This window comes from Pyxicephalus adspersus, chromosome 2 (genome assembly GCF_032062135.1).
Source record: "Pyxicephalus adspersus chromosome 2, UCB_Pads_2.0, whole genome shotgun sequence".
In the NCBI taxonomy this organism is placed as follows: domain Eukaryota; kingdom Metazoa; phylum Chordata; class Amphibia; order Anura; family Pyxicephalidae; genus Pyxicephalus; species Pyxicephalus adspersus.
Window position 1 is genome coordinate 74,336,357 of NC_092859.1, and position 16,131 is coordinate 74,352,487.

General features: G+C 37.6%; 1 protein-coding gene across 1 annotated transcript in view; it reads left to right on the forward strand.

The window, feature by feature from the left end:
* The window catches only part of UIMC1 (ubiquitin interaction motif containing 1), a 48,918-nt gene that overhangs the window by 14,358 nt on the left and 18,429 nt on the right, over positions 1-16,131 (forward strand). The window contains exons 4-6 of the mRNA XM_072401034.1: positions 842-966; positions 2,077-3,144; positions 14,761-14,819. Of these exons, the coding sequence (XP_072257135.1) occupies positions 842-966; positions 2,077-3,144; positions 14,761-14,819 (1,252 nt within the window). The remainder of the gene's footprint in view (positions 1-841; positions 967-2,076; positions 3,145-14,760; positions 14,820-16,131) is intronic.

Genomic DNA, 16,131 nt, shown 5'->3' on the forward strand with positions numbered 1-16,131 from the left:
GTTCCAAATCCCTGGATCAATTCCCATTGCATTTATAATTTTGCACTTGAGATTTGGGCACATGACCATGCCTGTTGTTTAAATAGAAGTGCTTTGGGCCCTGAATATGGATAGACTTAACTAGGAATTTGGGATATCGGTTGAACCTGGGTAGGTGAGGGGGTTAGCAGGGCAATAAATATCAATGTGCACTCCGTTGGAACAAAGGGATAGTCAACAGACAAATCTATGGGGAGATTTAGGTTGGTGGAATAAATTCATCTACAATGGGTGACGTACCATACACAATCAGATGAGGTACGTCTGATTTCAATGCACATAATGAGCTATTTACGGCATGTATTAAAGCTGCAGCAAGTCATACTGAGCCTGCTGGGCTAGGGGTCATCCAGTATAATCTACCCCTCTCCTCCCCTGTCTGACTGTCTCTGGTCTGCCCCTTCCATCCTTGTGCATGTACACTTAGACATAGACATAAACTTAGACGTAGACATATTTACCCAGTTTTTTCTTTGTTTTTCATTTACATGGATGGCTTTTTGACATTAATTATTTAATTTTTTTCTGTTGCAAGAGCATCCATTCGTTCAAAGATGCCCTTTAAAAGTATTTATTTAAAAGTATGTACCAATGATTTAATTGCATAAACAGTAAGCATATATTTTATCTGTCTTTTATTTCAGAGACATTCATATTTTTGCTTTAGGATACAAACAAAATGTTTTATGGTTGTTCTTTTTTGATTGAACATCTGTTTGTAAAAAACATTTTCTAATTGGTGATCACAGAGAAATTACTTGCATCACAGTTTATTGATCCAATGCTTGCCATTTTATTCTAGGTATGACTGAAGAGGAGCAGCTGGCCCTTGCAGTAAAAATTAGCCAACAAGAACAGGCAAGTCAAGTGAAAAACAGACAAGAAGAAGATGAACTTTTAAGAAAAGCTATCGAGGAGAGTTTGCATGTAAATATACAGATTTTATTTTCTTAGCATTCATAGCATATCTGGAGAATACCCTTCTGCAGAGATATTATTCTCAATAGTTAAATCATCTGTCCAATCCTTCATTCTGTATTGAAAATTACAATGTTAATTGCTAATGCAAAATTTTGTCATTCCTTAGTTTTCTTTTACATTTTGTGTAGTTAGTTTTAATAAAGGTTGCCAGAAAACCGCACAGTGTATTTATCAGCATGGCGGCCACCTCGTAGGTTTTGTATACTTTACCTGACACTGACAATCCGCTGTCAAGAACTCAAGGTAGTGCTAAAAAGTTGTACTTGTCTTCCAACTGATGAATAATATATTCTAGTGGATTATTTAACGGAGTATTTCTTAAAGTAGACCTTTTAATTGAGAAATGTCAATTGCCATTTTTACTGATTTGGTTAGAAAATTACTGTTGCATTTATGTATTGCATGTTTATTTCAGTTTTGTGAGCAAAACCACTAAAACAAAAAGTTGAGCTTTACATCCAGATAAATGGCATTATTTAGAATGAGTTCTGCAATGGTGGCCTAAATAATCTTCCAGTGGTAGGTCCACTTTAATTAACCCTTCCTTAGTTTTCAGATAGTCACTGTTTAAGGGCACTTCTCTCTAGTACAGGAATGTACACATACATTCTCAAATTATCATGTCATTACATCAGCAAAAGAGGCACTGACAAGATCTGTCTCAGACCAGGAAAAAGGGTAGCTTCAAAGGGCCATAGCCCCCAACCTATTCTATGTAAGTGTCTTTTTTAATAGTAGTGAAAATTTGACACTTTTTGCAGAACAATTTAGAAGACTTGAATTGCACTTTGGATTTCTGCACCTGTCTGCACAAATCGTGTGAGGGCTGTGCAGAATAAGTGGCCAGGGAAAGCTTTAATCCCAACATCCCCTATCCTTCAAATTTTAAAACATTATGCTAGTCCTGTTTGCATGTTCTGTTTCTAACATTGTTAAAAATAAACTTGCCCAGTGCACAACTATAATTTCTACTTTTTGGAACCCTGACTATAAATGTTTGTGTCTAGAAGGGTATATTTTTGATAAATAAAAAAAAACATGTCTGCATTTTTTCAGGGTTGTAAAAGTCCGGAAAAATCAGCAACTGTCACAGTTTATGACATAACAGAAGAGGCATCTCCTTGTAAAAAAGACATCACTTTAGATGAACAACATGAAGAACATTTGTCACAGCAGTCTCAGGTTTCACATAAAGACTCTTCACTAAACCCCAAGGTGCTTTTGAATCGTTTAAGTCAAGACATAGTGGAAAGTCCCAGTGTTATTTTGTCTCCAAACTGCAAAGACCCTTTATCGTGCACAGAAAGCTGCAAAACATTTTCTTTATCTCAGAGTACCCGTGATGATTTTGCCAATGTGTCACCTTCTAAAGCTTCTTTAAGTCCTGTTTTTCCAGTAAAGTCCCCATATGCGCGTAAAATGATCCCCTGCAGATTATTTCAGGACACAAGCCCAAGTGCTATAAGGTTATCAGATGAAATGGAAGGTTGCTCTTTGCACCGTTCAAAGAGTACACAGCCAGATTCCTCATCATTGCTTTCTATTTCAAACAAGTCTGAATTTAAAGAAGGTGCATGTTCATCACACTACATCAGTGCTTGTTTGAAGGAATCAAGCATTTCGAAGGTCTCGGTGAATAATAAGAATGCTCTTTCTCAGCATACCTCTCAAAACTCCACTCATAACTTTGCCAGAAAACAGGAAAATGACAGAAGTGTCCATTACTACTGGGGTATACCTTTCTGTCCAAATGGTGAGGATCCTGATGCATATACCCAAGTTATCCTTTGTCAGCTGGATGTGTATGAGAAAAGTTTGAAAAAATCTCAGAGACAGCTCTTACAGAAAACTGAATATGGTGAACCAATTGATCTTTCTGCTTCCTCGGAAAGAAATGAACAAGCAAAATACAGCCAGGACAACCTCAGCCAGGAAGATACAGAGGAGATTTTAGAGGGTGGTGAGCAGCAGAAGCCACAAGAGAACTTTATGGAGCCCTCAGAAGATACTGATGGTTCAGATATACAGCCTGTTCCAAGCAAGAGATTAAAGGCTTCTTGTAGCCAGTTCCAGGAGGATGAACATTCCTGTACGTCTGAAGGACAAGGGAAAAGTCAATCACGTGTAAGTAGCGACTATTTTTTATTAAAATTATTTGTGTTATTTTGTCTTATTTATTCTTTCTGGAGTGTTAAAAAATATAAATTCTCATACATGGATATAATAAATATAAAATATGTTTTTTTTTTTAATCAGTCAATTTTTAATGCTATTGAATGCTTTTTTTTTTTTTTTTTCTTTCTGGATGCTTTTTACATATCACAGTTCTCTCTGAAATGTTCGCAGATTTTTTTTTTGTTAAAATTAAAACTATACTTTTGGCCAGCCTTGGTGTTACCATTGGTTGTGGAAGAGCTTAAACTCTGCAAGAAAAAATCCTCAAAAGACCTGTACATTAGTTACATGAATAAAGTATATGATATCCCTGGATAAAGAATGATGTCCCTTTATCAGATACTTCCCTTTGATGTTCACTCTCTTCACGTATGTTCTTTCTCGGGTACAATTTATAGCAATCTACCAACCTAGGCAATCTATTGCATTGTTTCTCTTGGTAGGTTCTCAGTTAGTGTTTTCAGCATCTATGTTTCTATCAAAATGCCTGCTGTTATTACATTTCTTTAATTACTTTTCTTTCAACCTATCACACATTTGTTCCTTGTCTCATATGTTCTATCTCAGTAAAGTTCAGTTACTTTGTTGCTGATTTGTTATCCTTGCTTTCATAGTTACATAGTAGGTTAGGTTGAAAAAGACATAAGGCTATCAAGTTCAACCACTAGGAAAATAAACATATCCCAGATATAAAACCCTGTAAGACATAGTTGGTCCAGAGGAAGGTAAAAACCTTGGTACAATTTGCTTCAACAGGGAAAAAAAAAATTCCTTACTGATTCCATGAGGCAATCGGATGTTCCCTGGATCAACAGTCTCTGTTATCTTACTTTAAAGCCTTAATAACCCAGGTATATTCTGTGCTTCTAGAAAAGCATCCATTTTTTTCTTAAAGCAATCTATAATAGTTTCTAAAACTACTTCTTGAGGGAGCCGATTCCACATTTTCACAGACCTTTCAATGAAGAATCACTTCCTTATCTGGAGATTAAACTTCTTTTCCTCCAGACACAAAGAGTGCCCTCTTGTTCTTAGTAATGATCTCATATTGAATAATGGGGAAGAGAGTTCTCTATATGGACCGTTGATATATTTATACAGGGTGATCATATTCCCCCTAAACGTCTCTTCCTAAGGGAGAAAAGATTCAGCTCAGCTAATCTCTCCTCATAGCTGAGCTCCTTCATTCCTGTTATCAGTTTAGTTGCCCTTCTCTGTACTCTCTCGAATTCCACAATGTCCTTTTTGTGAACTTGTGCCCAAAATGTGGTGTGACCAATGATTTGTACAAGGGCAGGATTATGTCTCCATCTCTGCAGTCTATTCCTCTTTTAATACAAGAAATACTTTACTAGCTTTAGATATTGCATCTTGGCATTGCAGACTGTTATTAGGTATATGACCTACCAGAACTTTCAGATGCTTTTCCATTTCTGACCCAAGGCTCAGGAATTGGAAGGCTAGGTCCTGTCCTTACTCTTTACTACAATAAGAATTATTGGATAAAACTGCCTATCTCTACTGGGGCCAAACTGCAGTACAGATCAACAACCATCTAATAGGTACCCCTAAGCGTTTCTGACTTATGCCTTTACTACAACCAAACTTCATTATATATTTCTAATTCTACAATTGCACTTTTATGTTTTGACTTTTCTACATCTGCACACCGTTAAGCTTTTTAAAAAATATCAAATACCTAAAGAAGCCTATTTGTGGCGAAATGAGTCGGGTTATACACGACTTCAGCACGATCCCCCCCATTTCCTCGCTCATTTGTTTTGTTAGGAGCACGTATGTATACTACCTGAAAAATCCATGTACAATTGTTTCCCTAAGTGTGGTGAAATATATAATTAACCTTTCAAACCAAGTTGTGAGCCGCAAACCTCTTTTCTTTTTCCTTTTTTATTTTGCATATTGGCTATTTTAAGAGGTGGCTCAACCTAATTTATAGTATAGTTTTTTACTATATTAAATGTAATTTGCCACTTGGATGTCCAATTAAACAATTCTTCCGGGTCTGCTTGTAGTTTATAGACATCTTATGCAGACCTAATTCCATTACATCGTTTAGTGTCATCTGCAAACACTGAAATGGTCTTTTTAATCCCAAACTCTATATCATTTCTAAAGATGTTAAACAGTAAAGGTCCCAACACTGAACCGTGGGGTACACTACTAATAACCTTAGACCATTCAGAGTGTGAATCATTAATCACTAGTGTCTGGATACGATCTTTAGGCCAGTTCTCTATCCATTTACAGACTGACTTTTCTAAACCTATTGACCCTAACTTTCATATTACCCGTCTGTGGGGTACAGTATCAAATGCTTTAGCGAAGTCCAAGTATCTTATATCAACTGCTATTCCACTGTCTACCTGTTTACTTACTTCCTCCTAAAAAGAGGGTAAATTTGTTTTACAACTTCGGTCTTTCTTGAAGCCTTGCCGACTATCACTAATATTATTTTCTAGCAGAAACTCCTGTATGTGTTTCTTTATCAAACGCTCTAGGACCTTTCCAACTATGGATGTTAAACTAACCACTCTGTAGTTAGCTGGTAATGACTTTGCTCGCTTTTTGAAGATAGGAACCACATTGGCTACTAGATTGTAAGCTCTTCGGGGCAGGGTTCTCTCCTCCTGTATCACTGTCTGTTTCTGTCTGTCATTTGCAATCCCTATTTAATGTACAGCGCTGCGTAATATGTTGGCGCTATATAAATCCTGTTTAATAATATTGTTAATTGGCCTTACGCCAATCCATTGGTACCATGCCAGTAACTAGAGTCTTTAAAAATTTGAAAATATGGCTTTGAAAAAACTGAGGTCAACTCTTTGAGGACACGTGGATGTAATCCATCAGGTCCTGGTGCTTTGTCAACCTTAATTTTGCCCAACTGTTTCTCAATCATATCAATTTTGAGCCATTATGACTCATTTAAGGCAGTTACATCGCTAATTTGATTTGGACCTGAGCTCTGCCATTTTCACATGAACATGTACACAGAGCTTCCTTTGTATCCCCAGATACCAACCCAGAGACATCCTTTAAGTTGCCTACATGCTCAGATCAGATCTTTTTGCTATTAATATATTTGAAAATTTTTGGGGGGTTTGCCTTATTTTCTCTTGCAATCTGTCTTGCATTTTGAAGTTTTGCACGTTATCTCCTTTTTACATCTTTTAGTTTATTCTTTATAGTTTTCAAACGATGCAGGTGATCCTTAATTTTTAAATTTTTGGAATACCTTTTTCTTGTTCTTTATGGCTTTTTTAACATCAGCCACATAGGTTTTAATTTTAATCGCCCTTAATATTGCAGAAATTGCTCTATTAAAATTAAATGTTTTTAATTTTCCTGTTTCTGCCTACTGTTTTCATCTTACATTAAATGAAATCATATTATGGTCACTGCTACCCAGATTCTCTTTTATATGCACATTTGTTATAAGCTCTGCAATGTTAGAAAGATCTAGGTCCAGCAGAATATCATTTCTAGTTGGGGCTTCTATAAATTGTACCATAAAATTATCCTGTATTACATTCACAAATTTTCTCCCTTTTGCTGTTTCTGTAGTGCCATTACTCCAGTCAATGTCAGGGTAGTTGAAATCTCCCATGAATAAAACACTTCCACTTTTTGCTGCTTTTTCTATCTGTGCTAGTAGTTGATTCTCTATTTCTTTCTTAACACTGGGGGGCCTATTGCAGACTTCAATAATTAATTGTGTGTTGTGCATCCCCACATTCAACTCCACCCATAATGCCTCAACCTCATTGCTTGTTCCATAAACAGTTACTTCTTTCACATTCACAGATTACTTCTCACATACAGACAGACACCACCACCCTTTCGTTTGACTCTGTCTTTACGAAAGAGAGTATAACCAGGAATATTGACAACCCAGTCATGTGAAGAACAAAGCCAGGATTCAGCAATGCCAACTAAGTCATAATGGTCTTCACTCATTAAAGCTTCCAACTCCCCTATTTTGTTTGCAAGACTTTTAGCATTGGTGAACAGGCTGTTTAAACCATTGCTACATTTACCAGCACTGCTTTCCAAATCCTTTTGTTTTTCAGTACAATTAATACTGCACACTCCAATGTTTGTGTGTAGCATGGGAAACTCCTTTAATTTATCTATAACCCTCCCCCATCTATCCCCAATCCACCCTCTACTAGTGGATGACACCTGATTACCCATTCTTTCACCTTATTTAACTGTCCCACCCCCTCTGTCCTAGTTTATCCCTGCACCATTCCCCTACTTCTGTCCCCTAGCACAACAGACCCCCTTCCATTTAGGTGCAAACCATCTTTGGCATACAGGTTGTACCCCAATAAAAAGTCAGCCCAGTGCTCTAAGAACCCAAACCCCTCCCTATTACACCAGGACTTAAGCCATGCGTTTAGCTGTCTAAGCTCCCTCTGCCTTTCCTGTGTTGGGCATGGCACAGCCAATACTCCACAGAATATAACCTTGGAGGTCCTTTCCCTCAACTTGAAACCTAGTTCTTTAAACTGATTTTTAGGGATCCTCCATCTTCCATCTATCCTGTCATTGGTTCCAACATGCATTCAACAAATATTTGCTGATCAGTGAAACACTATATAAAACCAACAATGCCACATCCCATATTATATAGGTAATACAAGACTGGCGTGCAGAAAGACGGGACTTTAAAGGCATATAGTAAAACCAATAAATATTAATCCATCATTTTTAAGAACAAGATAAAATAAGACCGCTGCCTATAACAAAGGCAATGATAGAAATGCACATCACAAATTTTTTTTTCCCAAAAGATCTATAACATGGGTTTTTTGACAATACAGAGTCTCTTGATGGTTTTGTTAAACATTGACACGTTTCGCTGTATTTTTTAACCGCTTCTTCAGGATGAAGCAAATAAATAGACTTAAAATCAACATAAATTTTATATAATCAATCCAATGTACTATGACAATATCAAAGAATTAGGTTCCTATAAAATATTATACTCAATATTTAGATAACAAAAATCATATTATACCCAAAGCAACAAAGTATTGGCGTCCCATGTGTGTGGGATCCGTCCCCACTTCATAGAATGACGTGGGGCAGGACCGCATCCACCGGACACTCCTATACGTCAGAATGATGCATTGGGGAGTCCCAGATCCTCCACTGACGGCTGCACCCAACAGGAAGCGGAAATACATTTCAGTGTTCTCCGCAGACTCTTTTAGCTGGGCGCACCACCCAGCACTTTTCAGTAACCACCTGGCTATTTATGGGTGATTACCGATGAGTTGGGTCATAGTACAGAGGCCACCACCCACCAATAGCTTTTTCCCACCCAGCTTAAAAACATTTCAGAGTTGAGCACTGCATTTGTACAATGCGGCGCCAGGGGACATCCAGGGCGCGGTTTACTAGGCAGCAACTTGCTGTCAAGGCAAAGAATACCCACGTCCCATCCTATACCAACCATGTTGTACCAGGTAACATCAAGGGGGACAGGAGGAACAGGAATGAATAGCGGAGTCACGTGGTCCAGATACCCCTGAGATACAAATGAACATATATAAATGCATTTCTTTTAAAGAAACTTCTCATTACAGTTTCTTTTATACAAAGAATCACAAGTGCATGCAAATCAACACAGAAAAGAAATCACATAATAAGCATATTCATGAAAAAAAGGGGAAATTAGTTAAGAGGCAAGTATATCCATGGCAGCAAAGGATGCATAGGAGTATTTTTTTTTAAATTTACATATGATGTCATGAAACACTCTTTTTGGTTTACAGCTGATAATCCTATTTAAGCTTGGATATTTTGTGGCTTTTAATGTAAAGATCCATTTCATCTCTCTCTTTAGTAACATTATCTGGATTGCCCCCTCTTTCATTGGGAGGAACTTGATCCAATACAATACATCTCATCTACATTATATTTATGGTATATACCAGGGGTCTGCAACCTGTGGCTCCGGAGCCGCATGCGGCTCTTCAGCCTCCTTGTTGTGGCTCCCTTCGGCTGCCGCGGGGAGATCTCTGATGGGGGATCCCCTTCCTCCCAAGACACTGCGGAGGAGGGGGATTCCCTATCCGGTGTTTTAATGAAAAAAATCTACCAGTGAAATAAATCTACCACGGGGCGTGTACAAATGGGTGCGTACAATGACATCCCCCTCCTTTGAACCCCAATTCCTCTGGAATGGGGAGATGTACAAAACCAAAAATGTAGGTGCAAGTGGGAGACACCTGTGACTAACACCCCCTAAAATGTAATTGTTAGGCTATCATCAGAACATAAAGAACTCTGCCCATCAAAAAAATCTACTGTTACACATTGCTGGAGGCACCTGAACCCCAATTCCTCTGGAACAGGAAGGGGGTACAGGTGAACAAAATTAGAGGTGCAAGTGGGGTCCACCTGTGGCTAACACCTCCTAAAAACCCTACCCTGTTACACATTGTTGGAGGCTTCTAGCACCTAAACCCCAATTTATCTGGAAACGGAGGTACAGGTGAAAAAAATTTGAGAAGCAAGTACAGGACACCTGTGGCTAACACCTCCTAAAAATTTATAAAAACTCTGCCAATCAAAAAAATCTACCCTGTTACACATTGCTGGAGGCTTCTAGCACCTGAACCCCAATTACTCAAGATTGGGGGGTACAGGTGAACAAAATTAAAGCTGCAAATGAGGGACACCTGTGGCTAACACCCCTTAAAATTTCATCGCTAAGGCATCGTCAGAACATAAAGAACTCTGCCCATCAAAAAAATCTACCCTGTTACGTTAGAAGCCTCCAGCTTGTAATGTAACAGGATGATACGTTAGAAGCTGGAGGCTTCTAGGGGCATAGTTCAGTGTTTAATTTATTTCAAAGTAGGCCTACACATGCACACTTGTTGTAACAGGTGAAATTAAAAAAATATTAAAACTTTTAAAAGTTTATAAACTGTGTTATGTTTTGCGGCTCCAGACTATTTTTCTTTAGTGGAAGAGGAGGCAAAATGGCTCTTTTGATAGTAAAGGTTGCTGACCCCTGGTATATACCCATATGGTGGAGTGACAATCCTACCACTAGTGACATTATACACGTTTGTAAATTCTTTTCTTTAGATTCCTAAATGTTTTGCCTACATACAATATCATCCACAATTGCAAAATGCTAAGTAGATAACCCTCTTTGACAAATATAAAAGTAGCAATGAGTATGTTTAATGGGAATTCCAAATTTTTCTTGTTTGGTATAGATCCACCGACACTGATTCACTGATTACATTTTTTACAATGATGTGTTCCCACAGGACTATTGTCCGCTAACGGGATGTCCTTTGCTGGACTGAAATGACTTGACTAACTTATCTTTCAGTGAGGGCAATTTTTTATGTAATTAACGTATATTGAGTGATATGCCTATTTATTTCTGAATCTGCCTTTAATCGGGGCCAAAATTTCTCTCTAATATTTTTCATTTCTTGATGGTTTTGTGTGTATCTTGTAATAATGTTTGTTTTAGGTGTTTTTTTTTGCAACTCTTTTTATTGAATAATAACTGTGTTCAAGTAAACGATTTGGATCGTCTCTGGGCCTTTTTCAAAGTTTTATGACTATAACCTCTTTGTGAGTCTATTGCGCAGTTCTTCTGCAGCTATTTGAAAATCGCTGTCCTGTGTACAAATTCTTCAAAGTCTGATATACCGTGAGTATGGAATACTGTTTTCCAGATTTACAGGGTGTGCACTTCTCGCAAGTAAAAAAGTTTTGCCCGCAGTAGATTTGCGGAACAAATTTAAAGTTAGGGTGTTAGAGTCATTTTTGTTATTTAGTACATCCAAAAAAAAAGGAATTGAAACATTAGTTTTCATGGTGAATTTTAGATTATATGAATTAAACTGAATCTTTTTAAAGAACTTGTTCAATTAAGACAAAGAACTAACCCAGATGAAACACGCCATCGATATACCTCTCCACAATAATATGTGGGGAAGGTATATCGATAAGGTCTCATCTGCGAACATCTTTCTCCCATACCCCCAGGTACAGGTTTGCATATGTGGGGGCACATCGTGTCCCCATAGCAACTCCCTGTACCTGGAGGCAGGTGTTTCCATCAAATACAAAGATATTCCTCTACATAGGATGTATCTTAACAATGACAAAATGAATTGATTTTAAGGAAATGTTTTTTGATTAAGCTCACTTAAAAAGTTAACTACATTTCAACCCTTCTCATGAGGGATACTTGAATAGAGTGCCTCTATATCAATGGCTACTTCACTCTGTTGGCTAATCAATGGCTAATTCACTCTGTAAAGCAATTTTGGCTAGTTTTCATTCTGTCTTGGCCCAGCATATTTGAACAGCTACATCCTGGAAGGCTTGTAATTTTTCTACAGTAAGTTGTCTGGCTGTCTAAAAACTCATTTTTTATTGTGATAAAACATGGTAAAAAAAAGGCACAGGCAGGTACCCTTCTGTGAAATTAGTGTTGTATAGTACACTAATGCATGAAATTAGAGGAATAGTTCTATGGTACAGTTTTCTGGCCCTATGTCAAAATTTACCTTTGATAATCAAATAGATAAACATATGTGCTGTATATATTTTTCAAGGTGCTTTAAAATGTCCATAATAAGCCTAACTGCTTGGGAAAAATACAAAGTTATTCCCATGAATAGTTTCAGAACAGAAATCTCACTTAACCAAATGTGTGGGTATAACCTTGATTCCTGAGCTAATATCTTTAGCCTGATGTTTTGTGAGTGGACAGAAGGTGGCAGCATTGCACCACTCTGACACTTTCTTCTAATACCTAGAAAGGAGAACACTTGAAAAACAAGGAATATCTAGCTAAGAGCATTTCTAAAGAAGTGTACAAGTTAATATTTTCCATTTCACTTCTCAGATCAGCTCCAATGCATGTGCTTTAAGTCTCAAACATAATGCACTTCTGCCCCTAGATCAGCCCTAAAACCCAGGGTATCCCAGGGTAAATTCAGGGATGCGGGTATCGTTCAACATGCCAATATCTACAGCTTTCCCTGATATTAGGGAGGTGGCTGGGTCGGGCCTTGTATATGAAACTCTACATATTCAGAGTTAGTGGATGTGCCTCAAATGTCATTGTGTGCCATGTGCTGAAGGTTGTCAAAGCCAAGAATAGGACATTTGGCACGTTTTTACTTGCAATTGGGTTTCTTCTACATGCTGGCACATCTGTTTCAGAAAAATATATTATTTAAGTTTAAAATAATAATAATATCTTAAAGATAGTCCTTTAAAACATTAAATGGAGCATTTGCTGCAATACTTTTATTAATCATTTAGCTGTAATTAATCTGAAATTAATAATAGCTGTATCTCGCAATGCTCCTTTGTCTGCCTCAACCCATATTCTTCTAAACTCAGGCTGTCATGGGCTATGCGCCTCTAAATGCAACACCCAGGTTCATCGAGAAGTACAATCTGACTATAAAAGTCTTCTACTCTAAGGTTACTAAGGTGGACCCGTCCATGCTGGGGATCCTGGATGCAGTTCTCTTCTTTGTGGAATCTGTACATCAAGAACAGCTGGGGATTAGATCCTGGTTAACAGCCTGGTCAACCAGTTACATAGCTTTAGAGGATGTCAAGAGTATGAGACCAGAAGTGGTATAGCCTATAAATATTTTTTTTCTTTTTTTAACTCCAGGCAGATAGAAAGTCATTATCTAAACTCATCTTCAGAATTCACGCAATAAACAATATATGTTTTACCTAGAGCTAGTAAAAGTCCTTCAATCTGTGTTTGTCAGTTTCTTCAGTGTTCTTCCCAGAAATTTTTTGGATAAGAAGAAGCTGTAGGTGAGCGGCGCCACATGTATTGTGACCAAGCTTTTTAGTAGCCACTCAAAAACAGCTGGGTGGTTACTGAAAAGTGCTGGGTGGTGCGCCCAGCTAAAAGGAGCTGGGGGACAAACAGCACTATCTTGACCCAAACCAAAATATTTGTTTTTGTAATAAAATCTAAAATCTGTGTCCTGGATTATCTATATATATATATAAATATATATAATAATTCAGAACACAGATTTTAGATTTTATTACAAAAAACATATATTTGATATCTTATTTATCAGAAAACAGAATAACTAAGAGAAAGAAATGGCTGTGTGTGTGGTGGTTTGCTATACAAGCTGTAGTTTAGAGAACGGACAAGATAGTCTTGTTTCATTCAGTAATTTAGTGTGATCACATTGTTTCTGATTAGCCTCTTATAGTTATACTGTGTTCATTTTTAGCCCAGGTCACTGAGTTTGCTTGCCATTGTTTTTTTCTGTGTCCCAAACTACAGTTCCTGTGGTGCGTGCATGGCTGCTATTGATGTTCTGTCTTATTGTCTAAGGCAGAGAAATATGCTCTTATTCTCGCAGTAATAGCCTTTGTGAAATACTGCTCTCAGTACAGCCCTGCCTGTTCACGTTACTGTGTAAGGAAAGAGGTTGGTAGTTGGCTTAGGATTTAGAGGGTTTACAAATGGGTGATAGAGGTCCACCCAACTGAACCAGGCAGTCACTTCCAAGTTAAACATGCTGGATGAAAAACCCGGTATAATATTTATTCGATTAAAGGCTTATTTACATAGCATAGTATTACATTTAAATATATAAATTTTTAATAATATTTTACATATTTAGCTTTGTATAAGTTTCTATTTTTTTGTGTTTGTGTCTGTGGAATATAAAGTAACATCTGTAATGTTTTGCTAGCACACTGAAAAGTGCAGCAGGGATGTTTGAAGGGTCCTGAGCTATCTCTTTAATGCCTTGCCCTTTTTAAATTTATATTAAATGAAAAGCAGATCTAGTAGCATCAGATATACTTTTTAAAGTGAGGTACGTGTATGCTATTTAATCTGTTATATATGTTAGTATAACTATACTGAAGTGGTATAGTCCCAAATCAGAAATGTATTCATGTAGACTTATAAAGAGTTGGGGATATGTGACAGGTGTTTATTGTTAAAAAAAAAATGTTATTTCTGCTCCTGTTGCTGTGCATTCATTTTTATGCTCAGCTATTAGTAAAGTGCACTTCTACCCTTTGTACCCATTTTCACTTTAATTCCTTTGCCCTATAGTGGTAAAAGAAACAACATTTTAAAACACTGCACACAAATGTACAATATTCAGCCCCTCTCACGGGTTCTTTTGGATAGAAATTAATTGGAATTCCAGTTAAACTTGGCTGATGGGGTATACACATGACATGTCTTGTCTCCTTTATATCAACCTTTACCAACACACCCAATAAGAAAGCCAATTCAATTCTGCCTGTATCCATTTTTACATATCAGGGTGATTGGTATTGTCTTTTGTTATGGAGATGGGGGTCAGACAATGTTTCTGGTTTAATAATGATAAGCTGGCATTTGGGGGTCATGAGGGGTTGTGCGTATGTAGAATGTTTTTTTTTTCGTCTATTCTTTTGCACTTGAAGTTTGTAAGTGGTAGTAGTATTGTGATAACAACTTACTTAGATTATGAAACTTATTTTTTGTGTTTTTCTTTTTAGGAACCCAACGTGCTGCCAAGTAATTTTGATGAAGAAACTCAAGGGGTGGTTGAGGAGAGGTGAGATAGCACACACATTCTGTTTCCCTTCCATGTGTCCTAGATTTTGTAATGTTTACCACTGATAATGACCAGTACCAGCTGACCATCAGGTGGAAAAGCTGTCACTCTTTTCTGTGGGACTCTTCTTTTCCCACACAGAATCTAGCAGTCACTTGGCTCTGGCCCAGACGCCATGTCTCTGGAGTGCTTTTCCTAGCAGCACAATCATTTTTCATGCTTTCGGTGCATTTCTTTTTACATAAACATGTTTCAAGAGCAAGCAATATTCTTGTCACAGGGGAGACAACTTGTTTGGAGAGTAGTTAGAGCTGTTAATGTAATCGTCTGAAAATTAGTGGAAGCACTGCTACAGTGTAACTTTATTGGGGTATTAAGTGCTGCAGGTGAAATGCTGAATGTAGCGGAACACCAAATGACTCCGGTATGTCTGGATCATTTTCATCTATAATGTGTGCTCTTGAAATATACAACAAATGGTACTATTTATCGCCTGCCTAGTTTTAGAAGCAAGTACATCCAGAGGGAAAACTAGTGCAGCTGAAATGTGCATAATAAAGCCCACATTTACATCTCACAAACCTATTCAGCATACAGTACATGTATTTCACTATTCCTGATGCTTATATAGTGCTTACTTTTCCTATAGGGCTTTCAAGGATTTGCATGTTTTTAAATCTCCCAGTAAAATTTACATTATAATGTTCTGTAACAAAGGCACTCCAGCTCTGTGCCCAGTGTTGATGAAGCTGGGCATAATACCACTGATTATGAGAAGGAACCTAAACAAATTAGGAAAGTGGGGGACAAAGAGACTTTACCTGCAGATAGGGTCTTCTAGGATTTTAAAACCCGAGCCTTAAGCCTCAGTAATTGGTATTTGCAATGCTTGTTCATGATCCTTTTGGGTGACAGGAGAAATTGTCAAGTGCTATATGGACAGGCTGCAAAAGCCAAGCAGCCTATTTTGGTCTGTGGGGAGGGTTCACTGGAAATGCTCTACTATTTCCCCCCCAATAGTAAACAATAGCTGACATTAGCACTGTGTTGTTTAAGGTTGTGCTGTACTAGATGTCTTCATTAATGCTAGATTTTTACCCAAGGCAATCAGAAACAATCATATTTGGCAGTTAAAATCTCAAGCCTAGTGTTGAAAGGCAACAATTACCCCTGTGTTTTGCAAGGACGCCAGTAATCAAAGTAACCAGGAGCTTGCTAGTTAAAATCTCCTGGAAAGTTGGAAAGGTAATACATTTCAAAATTCTTTCAGATAGAAATATTGAACTAAATAGGAAAATGATGAAACCAGTAA